Raw genomic sequence first — 25,051 nt, 5'->3', positions numbered from 1 at the left:
TTAAGGAAATTGAAAGAAATTTATTGGTTCTTTGTTAAAAGTAGGTTGACAATGAAATTAAATAATGAAATGCAATTTATTTTATGCTACTTTGAGAACTTTAAACTCCAGGTCACCTCACAATATAATACACAATACTTTCAACCACATCTTTACATAAAACATCTTATAAAATCACATGACTATACTCAAAAAACAATAATTATAAGTATAAAAAACTAATGAATAATTAAATTAAGGTGCAGTAGCTTTTTATTTTCAAATAAAATATTAGCACCATACTGGATAAAAATGGTCTAAAACTATTGGTTGGGTTGTTCTTTTTTCTTAAATAACTAAACATAATTTCCTTCCCCTCAACAAAGTATATGTGTTAATATGTAAAATCAGTCTACTATATGTAATTTTATTTTATTTTTTTGCATTTTTCTCCAGTAAAGAAAAAGAAAGTAAAAACCTTCATAAAATTAAAAAGAAGTCCTCAACAGTGGGTCCCAACAGATGCAAAAGTAGACATTTCACGACGTATGGTACTAAAAGGAGAGAGCTCTAGTTCTGTGGTATACTCATTATCATTGTCATCACTGGTCACTGTTGAAGACTTCTGAATGCACTCATCACAGCAGCAGCAGCAGCATTCCATAAAGGCCCGACTGAAAGGTTTGCAAAGACAGAAAAGGAGAACAGGGGTGACACAAGATTTAAAAAACAAAAGAAATTGACTGATGATATGGAGAAGGTCCATTGTCTGCTCAGAGACCCCTGTAGCCATGTAGGCTGTGACGATGTTGCAGATATTCTCAGGAATGATGCAAAATCCATATAATATGGTCAAGGCGACTACGGTGCAGTTCATCTGGCTTTCAAGCTGAATCTGTCTCTTGTTCCCTCTCGTGCAAGCTTTCTCAGCTTTGCGGATTTTCCTTGCAGTCACAAGGGAGCAGGTGATAGTGAAAAGTGTGGGCAAGCAAAAATAGCAGCCAAAATACCACCAGAGTCTTGCACTATCGTAAGTGAGAGCCAGGACGTAGATCGTGTCCGGGAGCTCAGGGGAAATCTTGATGACACACCTTTCTGCTGGAACTCTGTCACTAAAACCCAGGTCTTCTTTGCTGAGCTGTCTCAAGACAACCTCGGGGAGTGCTAAAAGTAGAGCGCCAACCCAGATGACCGCGAGTTTGGCGGTGGTGGAACTACAATTTTCAATCATTTCATAGTACATTTGAACATTAGTGGCAGCCCGGAAGCGGTCTATACATAGAGCACATAAGGTGAATGTGGTGACTCCCAGAGAAGCAACCTGTGAAAGGGAAATGGAACATATTTTAATCCAATGAGAATACCTCAGGCACAGACAAGCGGAACACAGCTAAGTCATCAACCATTCAAAGAAGGATGCTGGGGTACCATGGTTTGAAGAATGGAAGTCAGGATCCACAGCTTCATTTGGCTCATCCCTGAGATCTAACTTGAATATTGTATCATAGATACATCTGAATTTGAGTCCATATTCTTTTCATTAAGAAAAGTCAGCCTCCACAGTCTCCACTTTAAGAGAGCACTACTAAAGCATCAAGCCACCTGCTACATGAAGCACAGTAAGATACAGGTAGTGAATCACTTTATTATTTATAAGTATAGGTCCTAATATTTTGTGGGTAAATGGGATAATTTAAAAATAAACAAAATAGGGCATCAAGAAACCCAGCAACAAAGAATTATCGTTGTTCAGAAGTGTCCCACTCTTTGTGACCCCATTTGGGGTTTTCTTGATAAAGATACTAGAATGGTTTGTCATTTTATTCTCCAGTTCATTTTGCAAATGAGCAAACAAGCAAACATGTGTGCCCAAGGTCACACATAACTGGTAAGCCAAATCTGAATTTAGGAAGGTTGAGTCTTCCTGATTCTAGGCCTAGTACCACATTGCCAACTGCCCCAACAAAAAAATAGAGGAAACCGATAGAGATCAGCCAGTAAAATTCAAATATCTAACAGATAAACCAAACCTTAGAAAAGTTCAGTGGCTTGTCCAAAGTCAGAGTCAATTAATGGCAAAGATAGGAATAGATCTCAAATGGTGCACTGAACAGAGTACCAGGCCCAGAGTCAGGAAGACCTGAATTCAAATATGACTCAGACACTTCCTAGTTGTATGACTTTAGACAAATCACTTAACCTGTTTCCTTCAGTTTTTTTCATCTGTAAATTGAAGAAATGGCAAACCACTCCAGTATCTTTACTAAGAAAATCCTAAATAAGATCATAAAAAGTCATCACTGAAAAACAATTGAACCAAAACTTAGCTCCTAGTCTAAGGTTTTTCCCCCATCCCATGAAACTTCCCTCTATATAAAGAGTATGTTTACAAAGCAATTCACTAAAAGCATGGTAGGAATCTCTGAGGCATTTCATCTCATTCTTTCATTTTGTAGAAGCCCCAAAATGATTTTAAGGGACTTGTCCGAGATTCCCAGCAAAGTATGCCTCAGAGATGAGACCAGGTCCGCTGAGTCAGAACCAGTGGAGAGAAATACAGTATCATGAGTACTACAATGTTATCAGAGCTGAATTGGCCCCAACCATGTTTTTGGATGAGGATCTGCAGAATTATAAAGAATATTTCAGATAAATGGATCCAAGCAAACAGCTTAAATATGAGGAAAATAATGGTAAGAAACAATTCACAGAAGAAATGTACACTTCGTTTTTGGTTGAAGAGACTTTCTCTGACCAGCAAGATGGTCTTGACATCTAGCCTATGGGTTAATTGATGGAGTAAAAGGTCTCATTTTACAATGAAGCATCCAATAGATTCAATCCACTAAGAACGGGGAATATGGAGAGGTATCTCTTTCTTTGTTTTGTTAAACATTCTAGAAGTTTTCTCTCTCTCCAATTCTTTAGTGGTCAATGTTTTAAAGGAGTGATAGAGGAAAAAAAAACGGTTCAGATGGAATGGAGCTTTAGAGATGGAAGATGAGGTAGAACTTAAACTTCTCATTTTACTTAAGGAACCTGGGGCCTAGAACTACAAAACCTAAAGTTGCAGAGAAATTTATTGGAAGAATGGAGAACGATTTGGAACTATGCTCAAAAAGTTATCAAACTTGCATAAACTTTGATCCAGCAGTATTTCTACTGAGCTTATACCCCAAAGAGATTTTAAAGAAGGGCAAGGGACCTGAATGTGCAAGAATGTTTGTGGCAGCCCTCTTTGTAGTGGCCAGAGACTGGAAACTTAGAGGATGCCCATCAATTGGAGAATGGCTGAATAAATTGTGGTATGTTAATGTTATAGAATATTGTTCTGTAAGAAATGACCAGCAGGATGATTTCAGAAAGACCTGGAGAGACTTACATGAACTGATGCTGAGTGCAATGAGCAGGGCCAGAAGATTATTATATACTTCAACAACAATACTATATGATGACCAATTCTGATGGACGTGGTCCTCTTCAACAATGCGATGAAACAAATCAGTTCCAATAGAGCAGTAATGAATTGAACCAGCTACACCCAGTGAAAGAACTCTGGAAAATGAGTGTGAACCACTACATAGAATTCCCAATCCGTCTATTTATGTCCACCTGCATTTTTTTTTCCTTCACAGGCTAATTGTACACTATTTCAGAGTCTGATTTTTTTTTGTATGACAAAATGATGGTTTGGACATGTATACTTATTTTGTATTTAAATTATTCTTTAACATATTTAACATGTATTGGTCTACTTGCCATCTGGGGGAGAGGGTGGGGGGAAGGAGGGGAAAAATTGGAACAAAAGATTTTGCAACTGTCAATGTTGAAAAATTACCTATGCATATATCTTGTAAATAAAAAGCTATAATAAAAAAAGAAAAAAGAAAGAAAAAAAAGAAATTTATTTGAAGAATCAGGCTTTGAACTAGTTTTTAGATGCCTAATCCAATTCCCTTTCTACCACATCATACTGAGTTATTTTACATAGAATTTGGGGAATAATTCATGAATATATGCAGTTATATCATGGAGGAACTCCTATCAAAAATAGGTTTTTCATCTTAAGGGTTTTTATATATATATATAATACAATGATGAAAGATCACTTCCAAAAAAAGTAGCTTACCTTACTTCATGCTTTAAGGTTTTACAGATGTTTTACATGTATTTTCTTATTTAAACTTTACAACAGTTTTATGAGGTAGGCAGGATTTTATTCCAATTTCCTGCTGTAGTTAAAGGGAGGCATAAGTGTAATTTTCCTTTTAAAATAGCTTAGCTTTCCTCTAAATTCATTTATATTCCAGATGTTATGAAATGCATCTGAATTATAAGTCTATTAAAGGGTCCTTCTCAGTGGTTTTTCCAAATTATAATTAAGAAACATCTATAACGAATAAATTGCATGACTCAGTAATTAACTCATAAAATCATTTGAATATTAGTTGGTGCCATCTAAATTTTGCTTATCCAAACTTGAAATGCCTTTATGGTATGGTCAATACAATAATTTCTATCATAATTTTGAAATGCATCTGTTTATGTATAACTCATTAAAAATTCTTTGAGGATGAATGGTACAATTATGGACAATTATAAAACTATCATGTATACTGAATCTTCAGTACTTAATAGCCATGTCTGATTGATAAATTTCAATGTCATTATAAAATGTTATGCTTTTCTTTGAAGCAGTGTCCTGAGAGAAATGGGATGAATAAGATGCAATCTCTCATTAATTAAATTGCAACAGGAAGAATAATTAAAAGTGACAAAAACAGAACTGTAAACACTTTTAATAGGCAAGACTATTATTAATTTAGTAAATTTTCAAGATCAGAGAAAACTCATAGTAAAATATGAAACATAATTAGAAAAATCAGAATTTGATTTTCAGGACATATTGAGCATTTTAAAAGGGGTGACACCCATGTAAAAAAGAAAGGGTGCCAAATTTAAAATACTAATTTAAAAAATTAAGTCTATTCTTTTCATGTTAGAAAGAATGCTAAAAGTACATCTCCTTTCATACACTGTTTAAATAATTGTTTCTGTTCTGCAGAACACTTAGTAGAAAAGTTTTAAGTTCACCCTTTTTGGCATGGGTGAGCATAGAAATAGATGTCCCTTTCTGCTAATTATAGAGAAGACATAGAGTGAGCTCTTGAAGATCCGTGATAAAAACCTGTCCTTTATGAACTCCACATGCCCTCCTCCCTTTTCTGAATGACTCTGGTTTTTACTTCCAAATAGTACCAGTATTTAGAATTTAAAACTTAGCCCAGTGCTAAAAAATGTGACCTCAATCAATTGTAGGTGATTTCGTTCTCTCAATTTTTTGCTCCCCCTTCTTTGTCTTTCTTATACCCGTTTGCTTTTTTCCTACTATCTTTATCATTTTAATTTCTCTTTTTCCTTCCCTTTTCCCCAGAACCTAAGATCTTTCATTGGTATCTACTACAGGCAAGTATCTCAAAAAATATTTACAAAATAGAACTTATCTTCCCTCCCACAAAAAAAAAAAATCAAAATAATTCTCCATTCTTCCTAATTTCTGTAAAAGGTACCACCATCCTATCAATTACCTAGGTTTACAACCTTGGAGTCATCCTTGCCTATTCACTCCACATATTCAGCTGCCAAATTTTTGTCCCTTCTTTTTTCTGCAATGTCCTTAGCATTTACTCCCTTTCTGCCACTCTCACGGCTACCATTAATATCAGCTCTTGCAATCTCTCCCCTGAACTGTTGCAATTGTTCCTTATTGTTTTTACCATGTTCAGTCTCTCTTGCCTTTCTAATCTGCCACCTGCTGAATTCATATTCCTAAATAGACATCTAAACATGTCAATCACCAGCTCAAGAACCCCTGATAATTCATTATTTCTTTAGGATCAAACACCAATTACTCTTATTTAAAGTCTTTAACCAACTGACTCCAGCCTGACTGAAATGCTATTATTGTTCAATCATGTTGAACTCTTCTTGATCCATTTGGGATTTTCTTGGCAGAGATACTGGGATGCTTTGCCATTCCTTCTCCAGCTTATTTTACTGATGAAGAAAATGAGGCACACAGGATAAAATGACTTAGCCAGAGTTACATAGCTAATAAGTGTCTGAGGACATATTTGAACTCAGGTCTTCCTGCCTCCAGGCCTGACACCCTATCCACTGCATTATTGAAATGCCTCTTCTTTCAGCCAAACTGGAAGCCATGTATGTGACACTCCACCTCTACATCAGAGAATTCCTAATTTCCTTCAGGGTTCAACTCAAGGGCCATTTCCCATAAGATAATCTGTCCTTATCCTTCCTCCAACAAAATTTATTATGCAAAGATTTGTATTTACTTATCTGCTGATATATATTTATTTTTTCCTAGTAACATTTATATTTCTTGAGGACTATTTTATGTTTGCTTTTGTATCCATAGCACTTCAGTAGTATCTGGTACATACTAAGTAGGGCCTTAATAAATGCTTACTGAATTAATGAAAAGATGAATTACTCTATGGCTACAGGGCGGGTGGATATAAGAATATAACACTTTTTTTAAGTCCATGAGCCAGCCATGTTCTATCATGGATTAAAAAAAAAAAACCCTCAGTAGGTTTTAGGTAAAATAAAATACAATAAAATTAAAAATGTGCCCTGGAATCAGGATGATCCGACTTTAAATCCTTTTTCAGACACTAATTAATTGTGTGATCCTGAGCAAGTTGCTTAACCTCTATTTGACTCAGTTTGCTCAATTGTAAAATAATAGTACCTGCTTTCAAAGATAAAGGATTTCAAAGGATAAAATGAGAACATTTGTGAAGTGTTTAGCATGGTTCCTGTTACATAGTATGTGTTATATTGTTATTCAGTCCTTTCTATTGTGTCCTAGTCTTTGAGACCCTTTGGGGTTTGTTTGTTTTTTGGCATTTCTTTCTCAAGTTCATTTTACAGATGAGGAACCCGAGGCAAACAGTGTTAAATGTCCTGCTGGGGGTCATGCAGTTAGTGTCTGAGACCATATCTGAACTTATGAAGGTCAATTCTCCCTGATTCAAACCTATCCATTGTATCACTTAAGCTGCCCAAATGCTATATAAATGCTAGCTATTATTATTGCTATGCTTGTTATGCTTGTTATTATTATTATTATTTGAATTCTTACATATAGGAAGAAAGCTATAGTAATACATTCACCAATAGTGATTTCAAAACTAGTAATTTTTCTAAGCTTTCACAAAACCACACTATATATGAAACACCTTTATTTCTTGGTGCAGTACGGTGTACTTGACAATCTCAGACTCCATTTGTCCCACTACCCAATCATCCAAATTAGTTCCAGGGAGTGATTTTGGACAAATAGCAAAAATTTGACCCATTGTATTTTGTTTTGTTGTAGTAGGGATATTACATTAAATTTCTTCTCATTCAAAGAGGCTGAAGGGAAAAAAAAACACAAAAGTAGTCCTCAGGAACAGTAATCTGCTGGGATCCTGCCATAGAAATTGATCCACCACTGAGAGGTTTAATACAAACAAAACAGGGGAAGGGAAAACAATTGGGAGCAAGAGTAAGCCAACTGTGAAAATGATACTATTGAAAGAGACAATGAAGGCCAAATAAAGGTACCACTGTTATAAAACAAGCAAAGCCCTTTGGAATCCTTCTAGTACAGATCAATAATTCTATCTCAATACCAAAAGGAAGAAGAATACACAATGATTGTATTCAGAGAGAAATCCTTATTTTTGAAGGTCAACTTAATTGTAAGCTTGAAATCCCTGTAGTGCAAAAATTTAATCAAAAGTTAAGTTTAGAGAGAGAAGAAAATATTCTTTTTTAATACAGCTGCAATTTTCCTAAATTCAAGCTCACTTTCATTTGGTTCCAGAACAGTTTGTACTATGTATTAGAAATATGTTGAGGTATATGAACCTATGTACAGTGACCCTCTAAGACTTAAGTTTTGTTGTTATTGTCCTTGTTGTCACAGACCCTTTTGACAAGTTGATGAAATATTTGCAGCCTTTCTCAGAATAATGTTGTTAAATGAATAAAATGAAATATATAGGGTTAAAAAGAAAATGAAATGAATTGTATTAAAACAGTTGTCAGAATGTTAAAAAAAAATTAGGGATCTCAGTTTAAGAACTCCTGCTCTAAAACAAGAGTATTCATTAAAAAAAAATTCATTTTAACTAAATGTTAAAGCTTTTCCTTCATCTAAGTCATCTCTCAATGCCAGATTGTAGAGTACAGATAATTCTTGACTCTACAGGATTATGCCAGTGGAGAGAGATTAAATGTCTTGCTTGTGGTCACAGAATAAGTGTACACAATGGAATTTGAATCCAGATGTTCCTAACATGCTAGATGTAGTAACAAACAGCTCATACTTAATAAAGAACCTGAAAATTTGCAAACACATCAATGCAATGATATAAATGATTCAAATATTATTATCCCCATTTTATAGATGAGAAATATGAGGTTCTGAAAGATTATGTGATCTATGATCACAAAGAGAGCTAGTAAGTGTATGAGTCAAAATTTAAATGTGGGTCTCCTGACAAAGTCTAATATTATATCTCACTATTCCATTCTGGACAGTAGTACCAAACTAGAAAGCCTTCAGCTATACAAAAACATTATAAGTCTGTTACTTATGTCTGTTACTATAAGACAGGCTACCTAAATCCAGAAACATTTATCACTAGAATTTGGCTACCCAAATAATTCTTTCAACTAAAGAAACCCAAAAGAACTGTGTACTAAGATGATGAGATGTTGAGCTGTTTATCCTAGAGCTGAGTACTCACACTGATAAAATCAGAGAACTTTCTCTCTCCCTTCCTCACTTTTCTTTCCTTCCTTCCTCTCTCCCTTCTTTCCTCCCTCCTTTTTTTCTTCCTTCCTTCCTTCCTTCCTTCTTCCTTCCTTTCTCTTTTCCTTCCTTCCTTCTCTGTCTTCTTGCCTCCTTCCCCTGCCTCCCTTTTCTTTTCTTTCTTTCTTTTTGTTTTTTGCTGCAGCAACTCATAAAACTACTTATTAAGTTGGAATCCTCAACATGTGTTGATGTAGGTAGATAGAGTACCTACATTGATATAATCATGCAACTTTTGAATATTAAAGTACCACTGATAAGTTATTCTTATGAGACTAACAGGAAAAAAGAGGATGAATACTGAGTATAAAATTTTAGAATTACAATATTTAGATCTTATCTAGTCTAACTCCTTCTGTTCATTGATAAAGAAACTTAAAGCCCAGACTTTAAGAGAGTTTCCTAAAGTGACACAGTAAGTAGTATTACTAGTATTTGAAGCCAAGTCCGTGAACAAAATCCAGTGATTGTCACACAGTGCCATGTTTGGAATGCTTTTATTTGTATCCTAATGCTTGGTTTAGTAGGTGATGCAGTGGAAGCCAGAAAGACTTCTTTTCCTGATTTCAAATCTGACCTTAGATATTTAGTAGCAATGTGATGCTGAGCAACTCACTTCACCCTATCTGCCTCAGTTTCCTCATCTGCAAAAATGAGCTGGAGAAGGAAATGGCAAACTTTTCTAGTATCTTTGCCAAGAAAACCCCAAATGGAGTCACAAAGTGTTGGACATGACTGAACACAACAATAATCTATTTACACACTTTTCAGCACTGAAAAGCAATTTCTTCTCCAAAAAAGAGTTCCTGAACACCAAGGGAGAGATTTTGTTTCTCTTTTTTGTAAGATTCAAAGCAAATGGTACATACCTATTTATCAGACTGCAATGAATCAATAATCTTTTATGAAAATTTTGTACTTAGAATGAACATAAATAGTGACACTGAAAATGAAATACTTAAAATGGGCTAATTAAATCAAAGTCAGGACAGAATGAAAGAGATTGTTTCATCTCCACAAAAATATACCTCTTTAGGGTAAAGATTTCATGGCTAGCCAGACAGAGGAAAGGAGAAGTTCTTTCTTCCTTTTTAATATCAATGAGATATTATTTGACATGCAAGCATATTCATTGAGTCATTAAAACCATGTCAGACCATTTGGACAAAGTCTATTTCGCTAATATAATTACAGTCTTAAATTCATGACGAGACTATGAAAGAAAGGAGCATTCTGGTATAATAGCATCATTTTTTATAACTTTTTCTTCCACTCTACTAGCACTCTTGCATAAACTTTGAAACAATCCTAATCACCTTAAAGTGGTTGCCATTTTAAAGAGAATCATAGAAGCAACATGATACAATTAAAAGAAAATAAATTTGGAGTGAGAGAACTATGTTTGGATTTCAGTTCTGCCACTAACCAACTGTGACATTGGTCAAATCCTTTAATTTCACTTAACTTCAGTCTTCTCATGTATAAAATAAGAAAATGGTACTAGACGAGTTCTAAAATGACTTCAGCTCTGAATACATGGTCCTCAAAAATGCAAGGATTTTTTCTCCCTTAATGGCTAAAGAGCAACTCAACCAAAGCGTCCTACCAATCATAATACCAGTAGTACAGTATGTCTAGTTTGTATAATGAAAATTTAGTTATCTCCCACTGAGGTGTTTATTGAGGGCTTCTCACTGTGATAGTTCAATCAAGAGTATTCCTTTATAATGAAAAAATACATACAAGAAATAATATTATCCTTTGTCTTAAACTAAGCCACCAGTAGGAATTCATGGGAAATAACTCCAACACTCAATATTTTGGGAATAATTAGCAAATGATTCAAAATAGAACACATTTGCTAAAATAAGGTCAAACAATTCTCCTCAAAGTCTTTGTTTCTTCTTAGGAATCCAATGATGATGTTCCTAGTCCATTACCAGGAGCATTTGTACTTAGATTTGTTTTTTTTTCCCCCAATGATGCTAATAATTCCATTGACTTGTCAACATTCTCTTAACTTCCCTTCTTTGTCACTGATGACACACATTGCATGCTATCCAGAGTATAAATTTAGCAATGATTGCAAGTCTCCCTCCATTCAACACATGCTTATTAAGAACCCACCATAAGCCAGGTTCTATGAATACTAAGAAAAAAATAAAACAGACTAATCTCTGTCCTCAGAAAACTTGTATTTTTTTGGAGGAGAAACAACTTGTACATTGATAAGCAAATTATACACACACACACACACACACACACACACATACACATACACCCGGTATTACTAATATCTTGGTGCAGTTTTTTAATAACTTCAGAAGTACAAATGCTACAAACTTACAAAAACTTCAAAGGTTATCATTTAAATGTTTAAATATTAATATGTTTCTTATTAAAATTCAATATAACAACCATCTGTACTATATATTGCTCTAGTTCAATTTTAGAGCTTTCTTAAAAACATCAACTGCTGCTCAATGACTGAAAAGACTGTATTTGTAATCATAGCCTTAAGATCATCCAGAGAATAAGGTCTTGATGCATACATGACAGCTTTGACATGACTTCACAACCAAAGGTCTAATGATGACAGACTAGGTAACCAAGGTGATCGAGCAAGAAGGCTTCCTCTTCCAATCCACCAGTCTGTAAAATTCACATCCAGAAATTCCCACACAAACACATAATGACAAGGTGTCCATCTTGTGAAAATAAAATTAAAAATTTATTATTCAAAATTAACAAAACTAATGAATATTAAATAAACTTCCAATGATTTCTTGTAAGTTTTTTATTATACTTTAAATGTTATTAAAGCTTAAAACTATACTAAAGTGTGTGTGTGTTTGTGTGTGTGTATGTATGTGTGTGTGTGTGTGTGTGTGTGTGTGTGTGTGTGTGTAAGGTAATTCTGGGAGGAGGAGGGAATGAAAAACTGGAAGAGGCTTATAGAGAGTCTTTCCCCCAATAGAGCTCCATTTATGTCTGAAATTACATAGTCAAATTCCTTTCCATGTGGTCCAGAAGATGTAATTTGTTAAAAGCCCTGACATTTGAGTGCTGGAGTTAGGGAAATATGGTTCAAATTCCCAAAATCATGAGCTTGAACAATTCATTTAACCTCTTGGGTCTTTTGCTTCTTCATCTGTAAAATGAAGGAGTTGCGTAAGGTCCCTTTCAGCTCTCAATCTATCATATGATCAGGTTCATAGATTCTTTAGCCAGCACAAGCCTGATCTGAGACAATAAGATTGCCTCAGATAGGAGAATGGAGGGTCAAATAGGAGAGAGCAGAAGATCGAGCATAGTAAGGCTTCTGGAATAAAATAAAAAGATGAAACACTCCAAAAGAGAAAAAAAAAAAAAAAAAAAAGAATGCCAAAACTAAACTTCATCTATTTCTCAGCTTTCCCTAGGACTACAGAATCTGACTGTGGGACATTGAACACACTGAAGTGTATCAGCTCATATAAGAATCAAACTGGGGGCCTCGTTAGCCATTTTCGCATCATGGTTTACCCATCAGACACAATAAACACTATTAATGAACTAAAAAAAGGTTTTTCTAGACCATTTAAGATTAAACCTCATCCTGTGGCTGCACCCTATGCAAATTGCCACTACGCATTAAAAAAACTTTTGGAAAGTTTTCATGGAAAATACCTGTGCTCTCTTTCTAAAACAGAAAGAATAGATTTTAAGATTTACCCAAAATGTTTAAAATAACCCTACCAAAACCTAAGGAACAGATTGTTTTCATTGAAAATAACTGTTCTGATATAGAGAGATCAGTAGCCTAGTCAGAACAGAATGGTCCTGGTTTAACTAAGTGTAAAACCTTGACAGTAAGCCTGAGGGAGAGCCTGGACCTTTCCTAGAAGGGACACTGGGCCTGGGCCAAATCACACTGTGTCTCTGTTTCCTTCTCCCTAACATTTTTTCAAAGGTGAAATCAGATTGACAAGAACAGTAAGAACAGCCCTGAATTGGAAAATAGGCTACAAAAGGCAACAAATAGGCTAAGAATGGAACAAAAAGCTACGTGGAAAGGTAGAGAGGGCAATTCCATCCATTCTTGCTGAAAACAGAAGAAGATATAAGCAGATTCTTGGTGTGTTCCTTGGAAACTAGCACCATTTGATGGGTGCTAAACCTTTCCCCTTATGTCATTATGGCAGTATGAGGATTCCTTGGGAGGGTAGGACCCTTAGAGATCATGACAGTTTGTCAAAATTTAAAGATAGCTTTCGAATTTGGACAGTTTACATAAAACTCAATTTTTCCCTCTAAAAAAGTATGACTCTTCCTATTGTGGCAAAAGGAGAAGATCCCTTTCTGAGCACCCAAATTTAAATCTCAACTTTAACATTCTCAACCTATATGGACTTTCTTTTGAATTTTCACCTGTAAAATGAAAATGATTGAATTATTTCTCTTAAGTCCCTTCCCCTTCTAGATGCTACAATTTATTTTACAGATTTTTTCAAGGATGAAGGAGATAATATACATGAATATATACAATAGAATGTAAGCTTCTTGAGAACAGAAACTATTTCTCTTTTGTCATATTTCCAGTACCTAGTATGGTATCTGACCCATTTTTTTTTTTTTTAATTGGGACTGTGATTTTATTAGTTTAGGGAATTTCCAGTGAGGGAACTCCCTCCACTAAGGCAGACAGAGTTGTTCTGAAACTGATCATTAAATAGTTACCTGAAACATTATGAGGTTAAATGTCTTGCCTAGGATTACACAGTGTATATCAGAGGCAAGACCAGAACTTCCTGACTTCCAGGTCCCATTCTCAATCCACCCCAGCCTGGCATGAGGTAGAGACTTATGGTTAGTGTATGTTTATTTTTTCCATGAAATTAGATATTCTCAGTGTAAAGTTCTGTTTTCATCACATAGGAAATTTAAAACATCCTAATTTTTAAATGAATGCTTGCTACCCAATTCCACTTAATCCTTACCCCTCCTTTAAGCCAATTTCAAATGTCATCTCTTCCATAAAGCCTCCACTAAGTATTATGTTAAACTATCCAGAAATAATTGTCCTCCCTTCTGAATGGTATAACATAACACTATAGATCTACCTTAAGCACTTATCAACAATCTATATTATACTTATTGACGTATCACTTTTCTTCTAAACAACATTCCATGGGAGACCCAATTGTATTTTTGTCTACTTTGCATTCTCTTATCCCATCATCTAAAATAGTATTTATTTATGTATATCTTCACTGAATATTTCCAAGTTGGGACTATTAACTTTATAATTAAAATAAAATATACTTTTGAAAAATTCTAGCAATGTTCTAACTTCTTCAAACTTCTCTAAACAGTTGAGCCAGCTGCCACTTATAGATAAGGTAATGGTAACAAGAAAATAATTATCAAAAGATTCATAATTGGCACATTTTATACCAAAAGAACAGGTAAAAGTTCTAGAAATCTAGAAATCTAGAGTCTGAATAACTCATTAGGAGTTCAAGAGTAGGTTTCACCCTACTCCTTCTAACTGGAGTTAGTATCCCAGATGAACTACCTTCTCAAAATCTATACAGGAGGCCTAGAAACAGTCTATTGCTTTCATTTGGAATCCCCCTGAAACCTGCTTTGACATGGTTAGTCCTTTCTTACTTTCATTCCTTCTCCATCCCTATAAGGGATAATACAAGAGTATCAAGAGAGCATTGGCATTATTTTTTTTCAAGACAAGGGACATCTGGGACCAACTTTTATTTCAATAAGCAATAAGAAAGATAGACATAAAGGTCAAGGTCTTAAATGTGAAGATATCCATTAGGTCAATTATATTAAATATTTATTTGGCAGAAACTAAAATCAACACATAGCCAGATATTTCTTCAATAACTGCATTATGTAGTCGATTTCAACCTGGGGGACACAGAACCTCCTTAGTGGCCTGATATACAATCAGTAGTAAGACAGACTTTCTTTTAATGCATCTTTTTTTTTATCATTAGTCCTGTAATATTCTAAGTGCAAAAGACCTAGAAGATTATAAAGAAATTTTTATGAATCAGGATCATAAAATAATCTCTTCACATCTGTAAGGTTATGAAGACTTTCAGATTCTGTCTTATAAAACTAAAGCTTACAAAATTTAATCTGTAGTTGTGAAAATTTAAGCTAAAAATTAAAATCCAACCAGATCTTAGGTAGAAATAAAATCCAAATAATAAATGCTATGCAAATGTGAACTGATATAAATGTATATAAAAACAGGGCAAGGATAGCATACAGAAAAATAACAGTTTTGTTCAAATGAGTAGCTATAATTTGTGCCATAAGCTACAACTCATGATCTAAACTGATGTACTTTGTGCGCTCTCTCTCTCTCTAGCAGCTACATTGAGTATTTAAGCCATATGAATTATCAAAAAGTTTACCAATAATAATATATTTGGTATGCTGAATATACTAAAATAAATCTCCTATTAGCTTTCTATTATATTTAATAACAATACTAAATAGAGGTAATTTATAACTATATAAATATATCTGTCTGTTTATATATATGAACATGAATATATACATACATATTTAAATAAAACACACACATATGGAAATCATATATACACAGCTGTATATATCTACCTATCTGTGTATGTATATGCATGTATATATATGTATGTGTATACTGTTTGGTGATAATAGTGGATAGAGAACCAGGCCTGGAATTAGGAAGACTCACCTTCATGAGTACAAATCTGGCCTCAGGCACTTACTAGCTATATAAACCCTGGATAAGTCACTTTACCTTGATTGACTCAGTTTTCTCATCTGTAGAAAGGATCTATATCTATATGTACACATATATATGTATGTATATATGCCTGTGTATATAATACCTTTATACATAGCCAGATATACATATGTTATATGTGTGTATTATAATTAAAAATTGAAAGGTAATTAATATCTACCACAAGGAAGAATAATTAGCCAGTTCATAAATGGTGTTTCTATTTATATTTCATCAGCAAGTTTAAGAAAAATATATAGACAGCCATAAATATGGCAAAAAGTTCTTAAATCATAGAATCTGTAAGGCAATGTTATATAATGACTAGAATGCTAGACTTGGAATCAGGAATAGTCCAAATGATATCTAATCAGAAATCTTCTCTAAAAAAGATCATAGATAAGTAATCATTGAATTTCTACTTGAAGACTTCCAGTAAGAAGAAATCTCATTGGGAATGATAAAGTTTATAAAACTCAAATCAAAACTTTTGCAATGCTCACAGTTATAATATAAGCAGGAGGGTTAATTGTAATTAATTGATATTGTTAAATAGTAGGATAAACAGATGTGTAATGAATCCATTTACTAACTGTTCTTTGCTGACCATGGGTATTAGCTGGCAGTTTGTTTGGTCTTTAGCTATATCTTATACACAAAAATAAATGTTGACCATGAAACTAAAAATAAAACATTTTCACTGGCAGACAAATACTGAAAAGGATTATAAATAGATAAATAATAATATGATTACAAGAAAAACAAAACATTTTCAAAATAGTGTATTCAACACAACAAGTGCAATTTCACTTTACAATATTTATTGCTGAAGATCTGCTTATAAAATTGCATGAATCAATTTAAAATAATCATACTTTGGGGTTAACCAGAAACTCAATTAAATTAATTGAGATTGTTCAATAAACACATATTCTATGGTTGAAAATAAGAGGTTTCCTTCCCTAATATCCTTATCCTTAAACTGAGATAGTTGGTCTGGATCAGACTTGATTCTAGTTCTAAGATATAACTCCATGGAATTGAACATCTATGATATAGCATTAAAAAGAACTGAATTTAAAGTCAACCAAATTTCAACTATAGATCTTACCACTATGAATGCCTTCTCCAGGTTTAATTTTCATCATTTGAATTTTGATTCAAGGATTGTGCTAGATGATGTCTGCAGTCCAATCTGGCTCTAAATCTATGCTCAGTCACTCTGACATAACGCTTCCTTTCTCTGCTAGTCACCTAAGTATCTGCTGTGTACTACATACTAGGTTAGCTTCCAAAAAGACAAAATAATTCATCATATTCAATCTCTATCTTCAAGGAGTTTACAGTGACCAAGGAAAGAACTGGCAAATGTGTATACAAGTAATATACAGTAGAGATTATGAAGGAATTAGTCATGGTATAGGACAAATTTTACGGCGTGTGGAACTGAGGGCTAAAGGGCCTAAGTTCGGATCCTAGCTCAGCTACTTATTTATTATCTACATGATCTTAATCACTTCACCTCTATGCTCTTGGTTTCCTCATCTATCAAATATTGAATTAGACTAAATGACTTCTCAGGTACAATTTAGCTCTAAGGATATGAGTTTATGAAAAGTATCACAAGAGAGAAAGGCATTAGCATACTCCACTAAATTGGATGAACCCCAGAGGGGTACATCATTATAGGAAGCAGTTGGTTATAAATGGGTGGGAATGAATGATGTTACAGTAGGGTTTGACAAAGCCATAGTAAATTTTGATATCAAAGATACTTATTAAAAAATCACGAGGATATCATGTATTGAAGGACTGTTTGTATAAATGAAATATAAATTGCAGTATGGAAGAGGAAAAAAACATCAAAAGTAAAAATGAAATTACTACATTGTGACACAGACAGACCCTTTCTGCAATATCATGTTCAGTTCAATATGCCACATTTTCGGGAGCATATGGACAAGCTAGAGTGTTTAAAGGATTATAAGGATGGTAAAACATGTAGAATTTATATTGCAGAGTAGCCCTGAAAAGGAAACATGGGGGAACCTGACCACTATCTTCAAATATTGGAGGAGCTATCAGGGATAAGAGAAATACAGTTTATTTTGATTGGCTCCTGAGGATAGCATTAAACCCTTGAATAAGTTACAAAGAAGGAATGTTGCTTAATATAAGAAAAAACTTCCTAACAATTAGTTGTCCAAAGAAGCAACAGTGGCTTTAGGAGATTGTGACAGCCACATTCCAGAAAGTTATAAAGTAGAGTGGAGGCATATTTCCCAGGGATGGTATAAAGGGAGTACAGGTCCTAGGCGAAATTTGGATTCTTTCTAGATGAAACATGAATTCTTTAGTACTGCCCACTCTTAAGATTCTCTGATTTCTGGTTTTAGGCATCATGGTAACTACATGGAGATCTAACTCAAAATAGAGCCCCTTGAGATGAGTCCTGAAGAATGCCTAAGATTTGGAGTAGATAGAAGGACTAAGAAAAGTCATTTTACATGGAGGAACTAACATGAGCAAAGACACAGAAATACACACATACACACAACCCACACAGAGTAAGTTTAGGAAGTGACTGGAAAAAAATTAGAGATGTATATGCCAAAAAGAAAATAAGAATAGAAAAACAATGTGCAAGGGAAATATGTGGTTGAAAAGTAAAATAACTGACAAAAAATAGCAGTGCTGAGGAATAAAGATCAAACATAGAAAGTGAAACATATGAATAAGAGATCTACAATTTCTGGGTATTTTTAAACAGGTACTTTAAAGCAGGTGGAACAGAAATTCTTGGGAAAATGTCAGGGGAGATGCTATAAATAATTTTTTGTTTCATTTAAATTTTTAAAGTATTTTGATAGTTTGGGAATATATAAAATGAATTACCATAGAATCACAGAATTTCAGAATTTGAAGGGACTTCAGCAGCCATTCTGAAACTCATATCTGAAAAATAATTCCCACCAAAGCATATCCAACAAGTGATCATCCAGCCTCAGCTTGAAGACTTCTAATGGAAGGGAACTGGTGTTGTACATCCTTCATTCTTGAAGAGGACCAATGATATCAACAGGGTGATGTCTTGATTTGCAAATGAATTGGTTTAAAGTCTGAGACAACACTCATTCATGAATAAAGGATAGTTCTAATTCTGAGTTTTTCCTGCCTTTAAGCTTAAATTTGCCTCTTTGCCATCTCTAACCATGTCTTCTGAGGCCAAATAGAACAAATCTAATCTGTCTTCTGTTATTCTTCTCCAGTATATTAGCCAGCTTTCCAAGTTTTGTATCGTTTACAAATCGAGTGGATATGCTTTCAGCCAAGTCATCTGTGTCGATGTATGCTTTCAGTTAAGTTATTAGTAAAAAAAAAAAAAAAGAAAAAGAGAAAAAGAAAAAAAGAAAAAAAAAAGTTGAACATCAGGGGGCCAATAACTGATTCCTGAGGCAATGCACTGGCCAGCTCCTACTAGGCTTACCTTAAAGCACAAATGAGTCTAGACATTAAACAAGTTCTGAGTTAATTTAGTGGTATTATCATTGATTCTATATTTCTCTATGTTTTCCATCAGAACCGTTTATGATACTTTAAAGTCTGGGTAAACTATATCTGTAGCATTCCTCCAATGTTCGAGTTTAGTAATCTATCAGAAAAAGAAAATATGGGTAGTCTGCCATAACCTATTATTGAAAAAGTCATGCTGGCTCTTCATAATCACTGTTTACTTTTCTCTAATGCTCTATTCTAGTTGCTGCTGGGTGGTACATTGGATACAGTGCAGGGCCTGAAGTCAGGAGAAACTCATTTTCTTGAGTTCAAATATGGCCTCTGATTGTACTAGTTGTATGAGCCTGAGCAAGTCACTTAACCTTGCTTGTCTCAGTTTCCTCATGTATAAAATGAGCTGGAGAATAAAATGGCAAACCACTTTGGCAAGCAAACTGAAGGGGAAGAAGGGCCTTATTGAACAAAATGTTCTATTTCAGTCATTGAAGTTAAGATATATATTGTGTATGTATGTTTTTGTTAAATTTAAGAATATAGTTTAAAGGGATTAAAAATTTACTTTTGAAATGAAATGATGATTACTCCTACAAGCCATTGAGCTTTATTGAACTGAGAGTCTCTTAATTTTTGTCAATTTATGAGACTCACAGTACAAAAACATAAGAAACCTTTAACAATGGAGTGAAGGAAACTCATTATGGTTAAGGGGTTTGTATTATTCAGAGTTTTAAATTCGGAATTTTCTGATTTTTATAAAAGAAGCTGGCTAAAAAGTAGGGAAAGAGGGAGGGAAATTTAAAAAAATAAGAAATACTAAATACAGCTTTTACTATATTGATTTTTGATTTTGTCAGTAGGGATGCCATATGCAATAAATGTCAGGAAACTTTCTACCCCTTGTAAAGATGTTAGTGTCTTCTAGAGGCAGAATTGCATCTTCCTCTTGCATTTTTGGTAGTTATAGTTTATGGCTTACACTTGCTGATAGGAATTTCAATAACACTTCTGATAGTTTGGTATTTTAAAATCTTCCTATTAAATGCATTTTAGAAATCTTTTGGCAAGAGTAAAAGTCAGAGTAGCAATAAAGAACACCTTGGTGAACAAAGAGATCAATCCCCAATTTAAAAAAAAAAAGGGAAAAGACACAAATGTAAAATGAAACCCAAACACAAAATAATTGAAAGTACCAAAACACAGAGAACCAAGGTTGGAATCTCAGGAATGAAACTTACTAAATGATTTTATATCTGTGGATTTCAGTTTCTCCAGAAATTATAGAATCATGAGCTACTATTTACTATAAAATCAGGGGATTTTATAGGGATCTCAAGGATCCCTTTCAAATCTAATTTCTACAATCCTATAAAAGAAAAAAAATCACTTTTAAGAAAGTAGGGGGATAAAAGTCAAAACAAGGACTTTTTTAGGAAGCAGAAGAGTAAATGTTGGGAGCAGATTCCAAAAGTTCCACCCTCTCCAAGAAGGTACTAAGAAATCAGAGGAAGCTCAATTAAAGTAATATATATGTATATGTATACACACACACAAATGTTATATATCATATACCATAGGATTATAGACATTGGAAGTCTTTTAAGTCCAAATTCCTCATTCTAAAGATGAGGAAGCTTTGAGGTCAGAGAAGTTAAGTGACTTGCTCAGGATCACTTAGCTAATAATTATTTCCATTTGGATTCCAACTGGGAGCTTTTTGACTCTAAGATCAATAATCTTACCACAATATCATCTTGTATTTCTTAAAATTTCCTACAGACAACGAGTATGTGTGTCTACTACACTGTGCCCTTCACATAGTAGATGCCTAATACATGTTTGAATTGATTTTAATTTTACCACTGACTAAATGAAGTGTTTTCTGTAATTCTAAATTACTTTCTGTAACTTTAAGGGATTCTTTTTCTCCTGAGTTTTACTTTGAAAGCTCCATTCTTAACTAGGTGGTTGTGTTGTGTTCCTTTTACCTTTATAGATTTTTATTTTCCATTTTTCTAATTTTCTTCCCAGTTTGTACAACTTTCTGGCTTTATGCCCGTCTTTAATTTTCAGCTGAAGTCAGGCTAATATGTTTTTCTCTCACTTAAGAACTATTTTTTTGTTCACCCAAGAGTTTACCTTTTATCAGTAAAACCTATATCCATTCTACTATCAGACATAAATGGAATCAGAGGAACCTTGATATATAATGGATCCTGACAAGTTAACTAGCAAAATTCTCATATGCCCAACACCTTTAAATTAAACAATTCAGAAATGAATCATCTACCATATGAATCCTGTATTTCTAAGTTAACTGCCCCTGGCAACAGCTGAAATTCTGGACCTTGTGTAAAGAAATGATGACAATTGATTTAATAAGCATGGAATGCAACTATATCTATTCCTGTCAGACTGATAAAGCATGCAATTTACTGCCTTCTGCTTTTGGTTCTTTTAAACAGGATTAGTTTTCTTAGTTCACTTCTCCTCTACCTTATGTACAGGAATAATGTACCAGGATGATCCTGGCACTGCTACTAGGCAGAATCATGGGCTACTGTAATATTTACAGATTTCAATTCTTTGGGTCCTTAAATGAATTGGACAATTTGAATGGAGCCAAGCAGGGGCCAGCTGGCTAAGAACACAACTGGCAAAGGAGCACTTGGGCACTTTCCAATGGCTGTTGTTTAAATGAGAGGCCATTTTTAAAGCAAATTCCAACCACTACACTCAAGGCAATAATTGCAGAGGAAGAAAAGTTTTTTGGTTTTTTTGTTTGTTTGTTTGTTTTTGTGGATGTTACTGATTATATACCCAAAGTTTTCCATTTCCCTCTTGAGAAAATTTCAGTTACCAAAGGCTTTTGTGTGTTTTTTTTAAGCAAATTATCCCTTAAAATCAGTGTGGAGCACAATGTTCCATGTAACAGAATTTGATGTATATTTTAAAAAAAACCACCACCAACAAAAAACCAAACCAAAACAAAAAAACCTTGTCTTATGATAACCACAATCTCCTTTTAAGCTCATTTCTTTAAAGAAAAAGGTTGTGGAATTAAGGAGAGGGAAGAAAATGAAAAAAAAAATTCCATCACTTTAGCATGGAAGACAGACACCTTAGGTGACATGGGAGATTGTGAAATATATTTAAATATTTAAAATGAGGCCAGTTATACCTTTGTGGAAAACATTTTGCCTCAAACCAAGTTCTTAAGAAGGAAAGGAAAGAAGAAAGTTTAGTATGGTGCTTGATGATTCATATTTTCACATCTGGACACAATAGATCCATCCATATTTTCTGAGTGGAAAGCTGGGGGTGAGGGTAAGGGGAGGGGAGGGAATTGAGGAGAGAGAAAAGTTTCTTTCCTTGTCCTGCTGAGTTCTGATGGTCCAAACCATTCCTATCTGGAGAGGCAAGCTTGTGTATCTCAGCTGCCAGTCCAAATGTATAATATGTCACAGGTGCCAAAGCGGGCAGCTCAAAGGGCATACACAAGCACTATCCAGACTAGTCTAGACATTCTATCAGCAGTTTTTCACCCCCAGGGGTGACAGATGAGTTTAAAGGTGTTAAGCAAAGCCTCCAGTAGAAGCAGGAAAGGTGAGACAGGATGTAAGGGAAGCAGAACAAGAGGGGGAAAGGAGTGTTGATCAGGGAGTGGGGGGTGTGCTGAGTAATGCCTTGGGGCAACACACCCACTTAAGGGATTGTAAGGCCAGTGGTGGTGACCCACAGCAAGGCTTTATTACCTCGAGATAGGGCACGATCTTGCAGGAGAAATCCTCTAGAAGCCATTTCTTGGTGAGCTCATGGAAGATGACCAGCGGCAGACAGAAAAAGATGATGAGGAAATCCCAGAAGGCCAGGTTAGCCAGGAGGGAGTTGGAGATGCTCCGCATGTAGTAGTTATGGCACACGATGCACATCACAGCCAAGTTGCCTATTATGCCAGTGCCGAAGATCACCACGGACAGACACATAACAGCGTAAGCTCCGTAGGACTCCCGGGTCAGCGGATAAAAGGGGTTCTTGAGCTTGGGGCGCCGGTTCGTGCCGTTTCCCCCGCGGGGGCCGCTCTTCTCCTGGAGTGCCCCTTCAGAGGATCCGTTTAAAGGCAATGCTTTAGCGGAGGTAGCCACTATCTCCTCCTGCGCTTTTCTATCCACAGTGGTTGCGCTCCCCGAGATAGGGGGACTGGACAAGGGGTCACCATGGGGTTTCCCCGCTCTCCTCCACCTGGAGAAAGGCTCCAGAGCTCCGGAGTGGGTCCTGACATTCTGCTCTTTGCTGCCTCCTCCATCAATATCCTTATCACTCTTCTCTTCAGCCGTGTCCAAGGAAAATCTAAGGGCAACCGGTAGCTCAATCACCGCTGCTCTGAGAGGAACTAGCCAAATGTCAGGCCGCCTCTCTGGGGGGAAATGCGAAGTCCTGTGAGTCCCTGCCAGGTCCCCGAAGGGAGCCGTTAATGCATTTCCTTCTTTTTCCTCCTTCTTCTCTTTTTGTGCTTTGGCTACAGCTGTTCTCCTGGGGCTGCTGGACAACACTTTCTGCAACACATCTCCCGATCCCCAAACTTCCCAGCCGCGCTGTTCCGGGGTCAGTGCAGGCAAGTCTTTCTTCCCTAACCTGGTCTGGTTCCCAACTGCTAGGGCAGGAGAAACCGCGAGCTGCAGCAGGAGCAAGAGGCGTAAGGTGCAGAAGAGGGGCGCGCCTGGGGGTCGCATGGCTCAGCGTCACTCGGCACCTCGGGGCTGGCAGTGACTCCTTAGGACCGGCACCTGCTGCCCAATTTGGCACCGAGAGTGAGACACATGTCACTGCGGGGAAGAGCTCCTCGGCGCACGGAAGGCGGCTTCCCCTGGGTCGACGAGGAGGAAAGGCTGGAACCCCCTACACTACTCCGGTTGACGTTCTGTTCATTCCCCTAACTAAAACCAGTCTAGGCTGAGCACCACCAGCGGGGTCAGAGTGGGGATCCTCCTTCCTCGTCGGAACAGGGACTGACCTTTGAAAAGTTGCAATCAACGCCTCTGACTATTAACAGCATTAATGTTACAAGTGGGAAAGATAAAAAGCCCCCACTGAAAACCAACGCTCCTCCCTCTTTTTTTTTTTTTTTTTTCCTGTGACTCTGCCTTCTTGGTAACAGTTGCTCTGGCTCTGGTTGTCTATTTACATCCTCTTGATGTTGCTTTATCCCGTTGCAAGCAAAGGTCCCCAGAGATAGGGAAGAACAAGTCCCTCTCCCCCAGACGATTGCTCGCCTAAGACAATCCTTCTCTTTCAGCACCTCTCCTAGTAAACAGGTTGCGTGGAGCCGTACGGGAAAGCCAGTCGCCCTAGAAAACTCTGGCTCCGCCTGACGTCTGGGACTAGCTCAGCTGTTACGGTTGGGGAGAACCCGGCAGCTAGAGTCAAAGTTGCTTCCTCTCCTGCCCCAAGTTGCCCGGGGAGCAGGCCAGGCTGTCCGGTGACCAGTCCCTGGAAAGGACAACGCGCGGGGCCACGGGCTCTCCCGGAGAGCTGACTGCACTGGCACCCGCTGGAGCATGAAGTGGCGACTGACTGCCGGAGCACCCCGGGTGAAAAGCGCTAGGATTGAAACAGCTGCGACCGGGGCGGTGCATGGCCGGGGGGAAGGAGGAGGGCTGAGCAGTGGCTCCAGCTGCCGCCGCCGCCGCGCGTGTCCGCGAGAGCGCACAGCTACTCTCTTCTTCCGACTCCTCCTCGGAGAGATGCTGGTTTGTGAGGAGACGGGTTCCCCTGGTGGTTTAGGGCTCACTAAATCCACACACACTACATTCAAGCCCTTTGTAATTGCTTCCACTTTCGGGAGGAGAGAGGGGTGGGGAATGTGGGGATGACTAGTGCGGGCGGTG

General features: G+C 36.3%; 1 protein-coding gene across 1 annotated transcript; it reads right to left on the bottom strand.

The window, feature by feature from the left end:
- On the bottom strand, positions 1 to 24,529 carry GPR37 (G protein-coupled receptor 37). Its single transcript, XM_051962045.1, has 2 exons — positions 22,919 to 24,529; positions 1 to 1,300 (listed from the first exon to the last, which is right to left on the bottom strand). Exons 1-2 carry the CDS (start codon positions 23,894 to 23,896, stop codon positions 482 to 484), a joined length of 1,797 nt encoding a protein of 598 aa, XP_051818005.1. The 5' UTR covers positions 23,897 to 24,529; the 3' UTR covers positions 1 to 481.
- Positions 24,530 to 25,051: the final 522 nt, after the last annotated feature.

Source organism: Antechinus flavipes, chromosome 5, assembly GCF_016432865.1.
Source record: "Antechinus flavipes isolate AdamAnt ecotype Samford, QLD, Australia chromosome 5, AdamAnt_v2, whole genome shotgun sequence".
In the NCBI taxonomy this organism is placed as follows: domain Eukaryota; kingdom Metazoa; phylum Chordata; class Mammalia; order Dasyuromorphia; family Dasyuridae; genus Antechinus; species Antechinus flavipes.
Note: the sequence above shows the minus strand (reverse complement) of the source record. Positions and strands in the feature narration are given on the sequence as shown.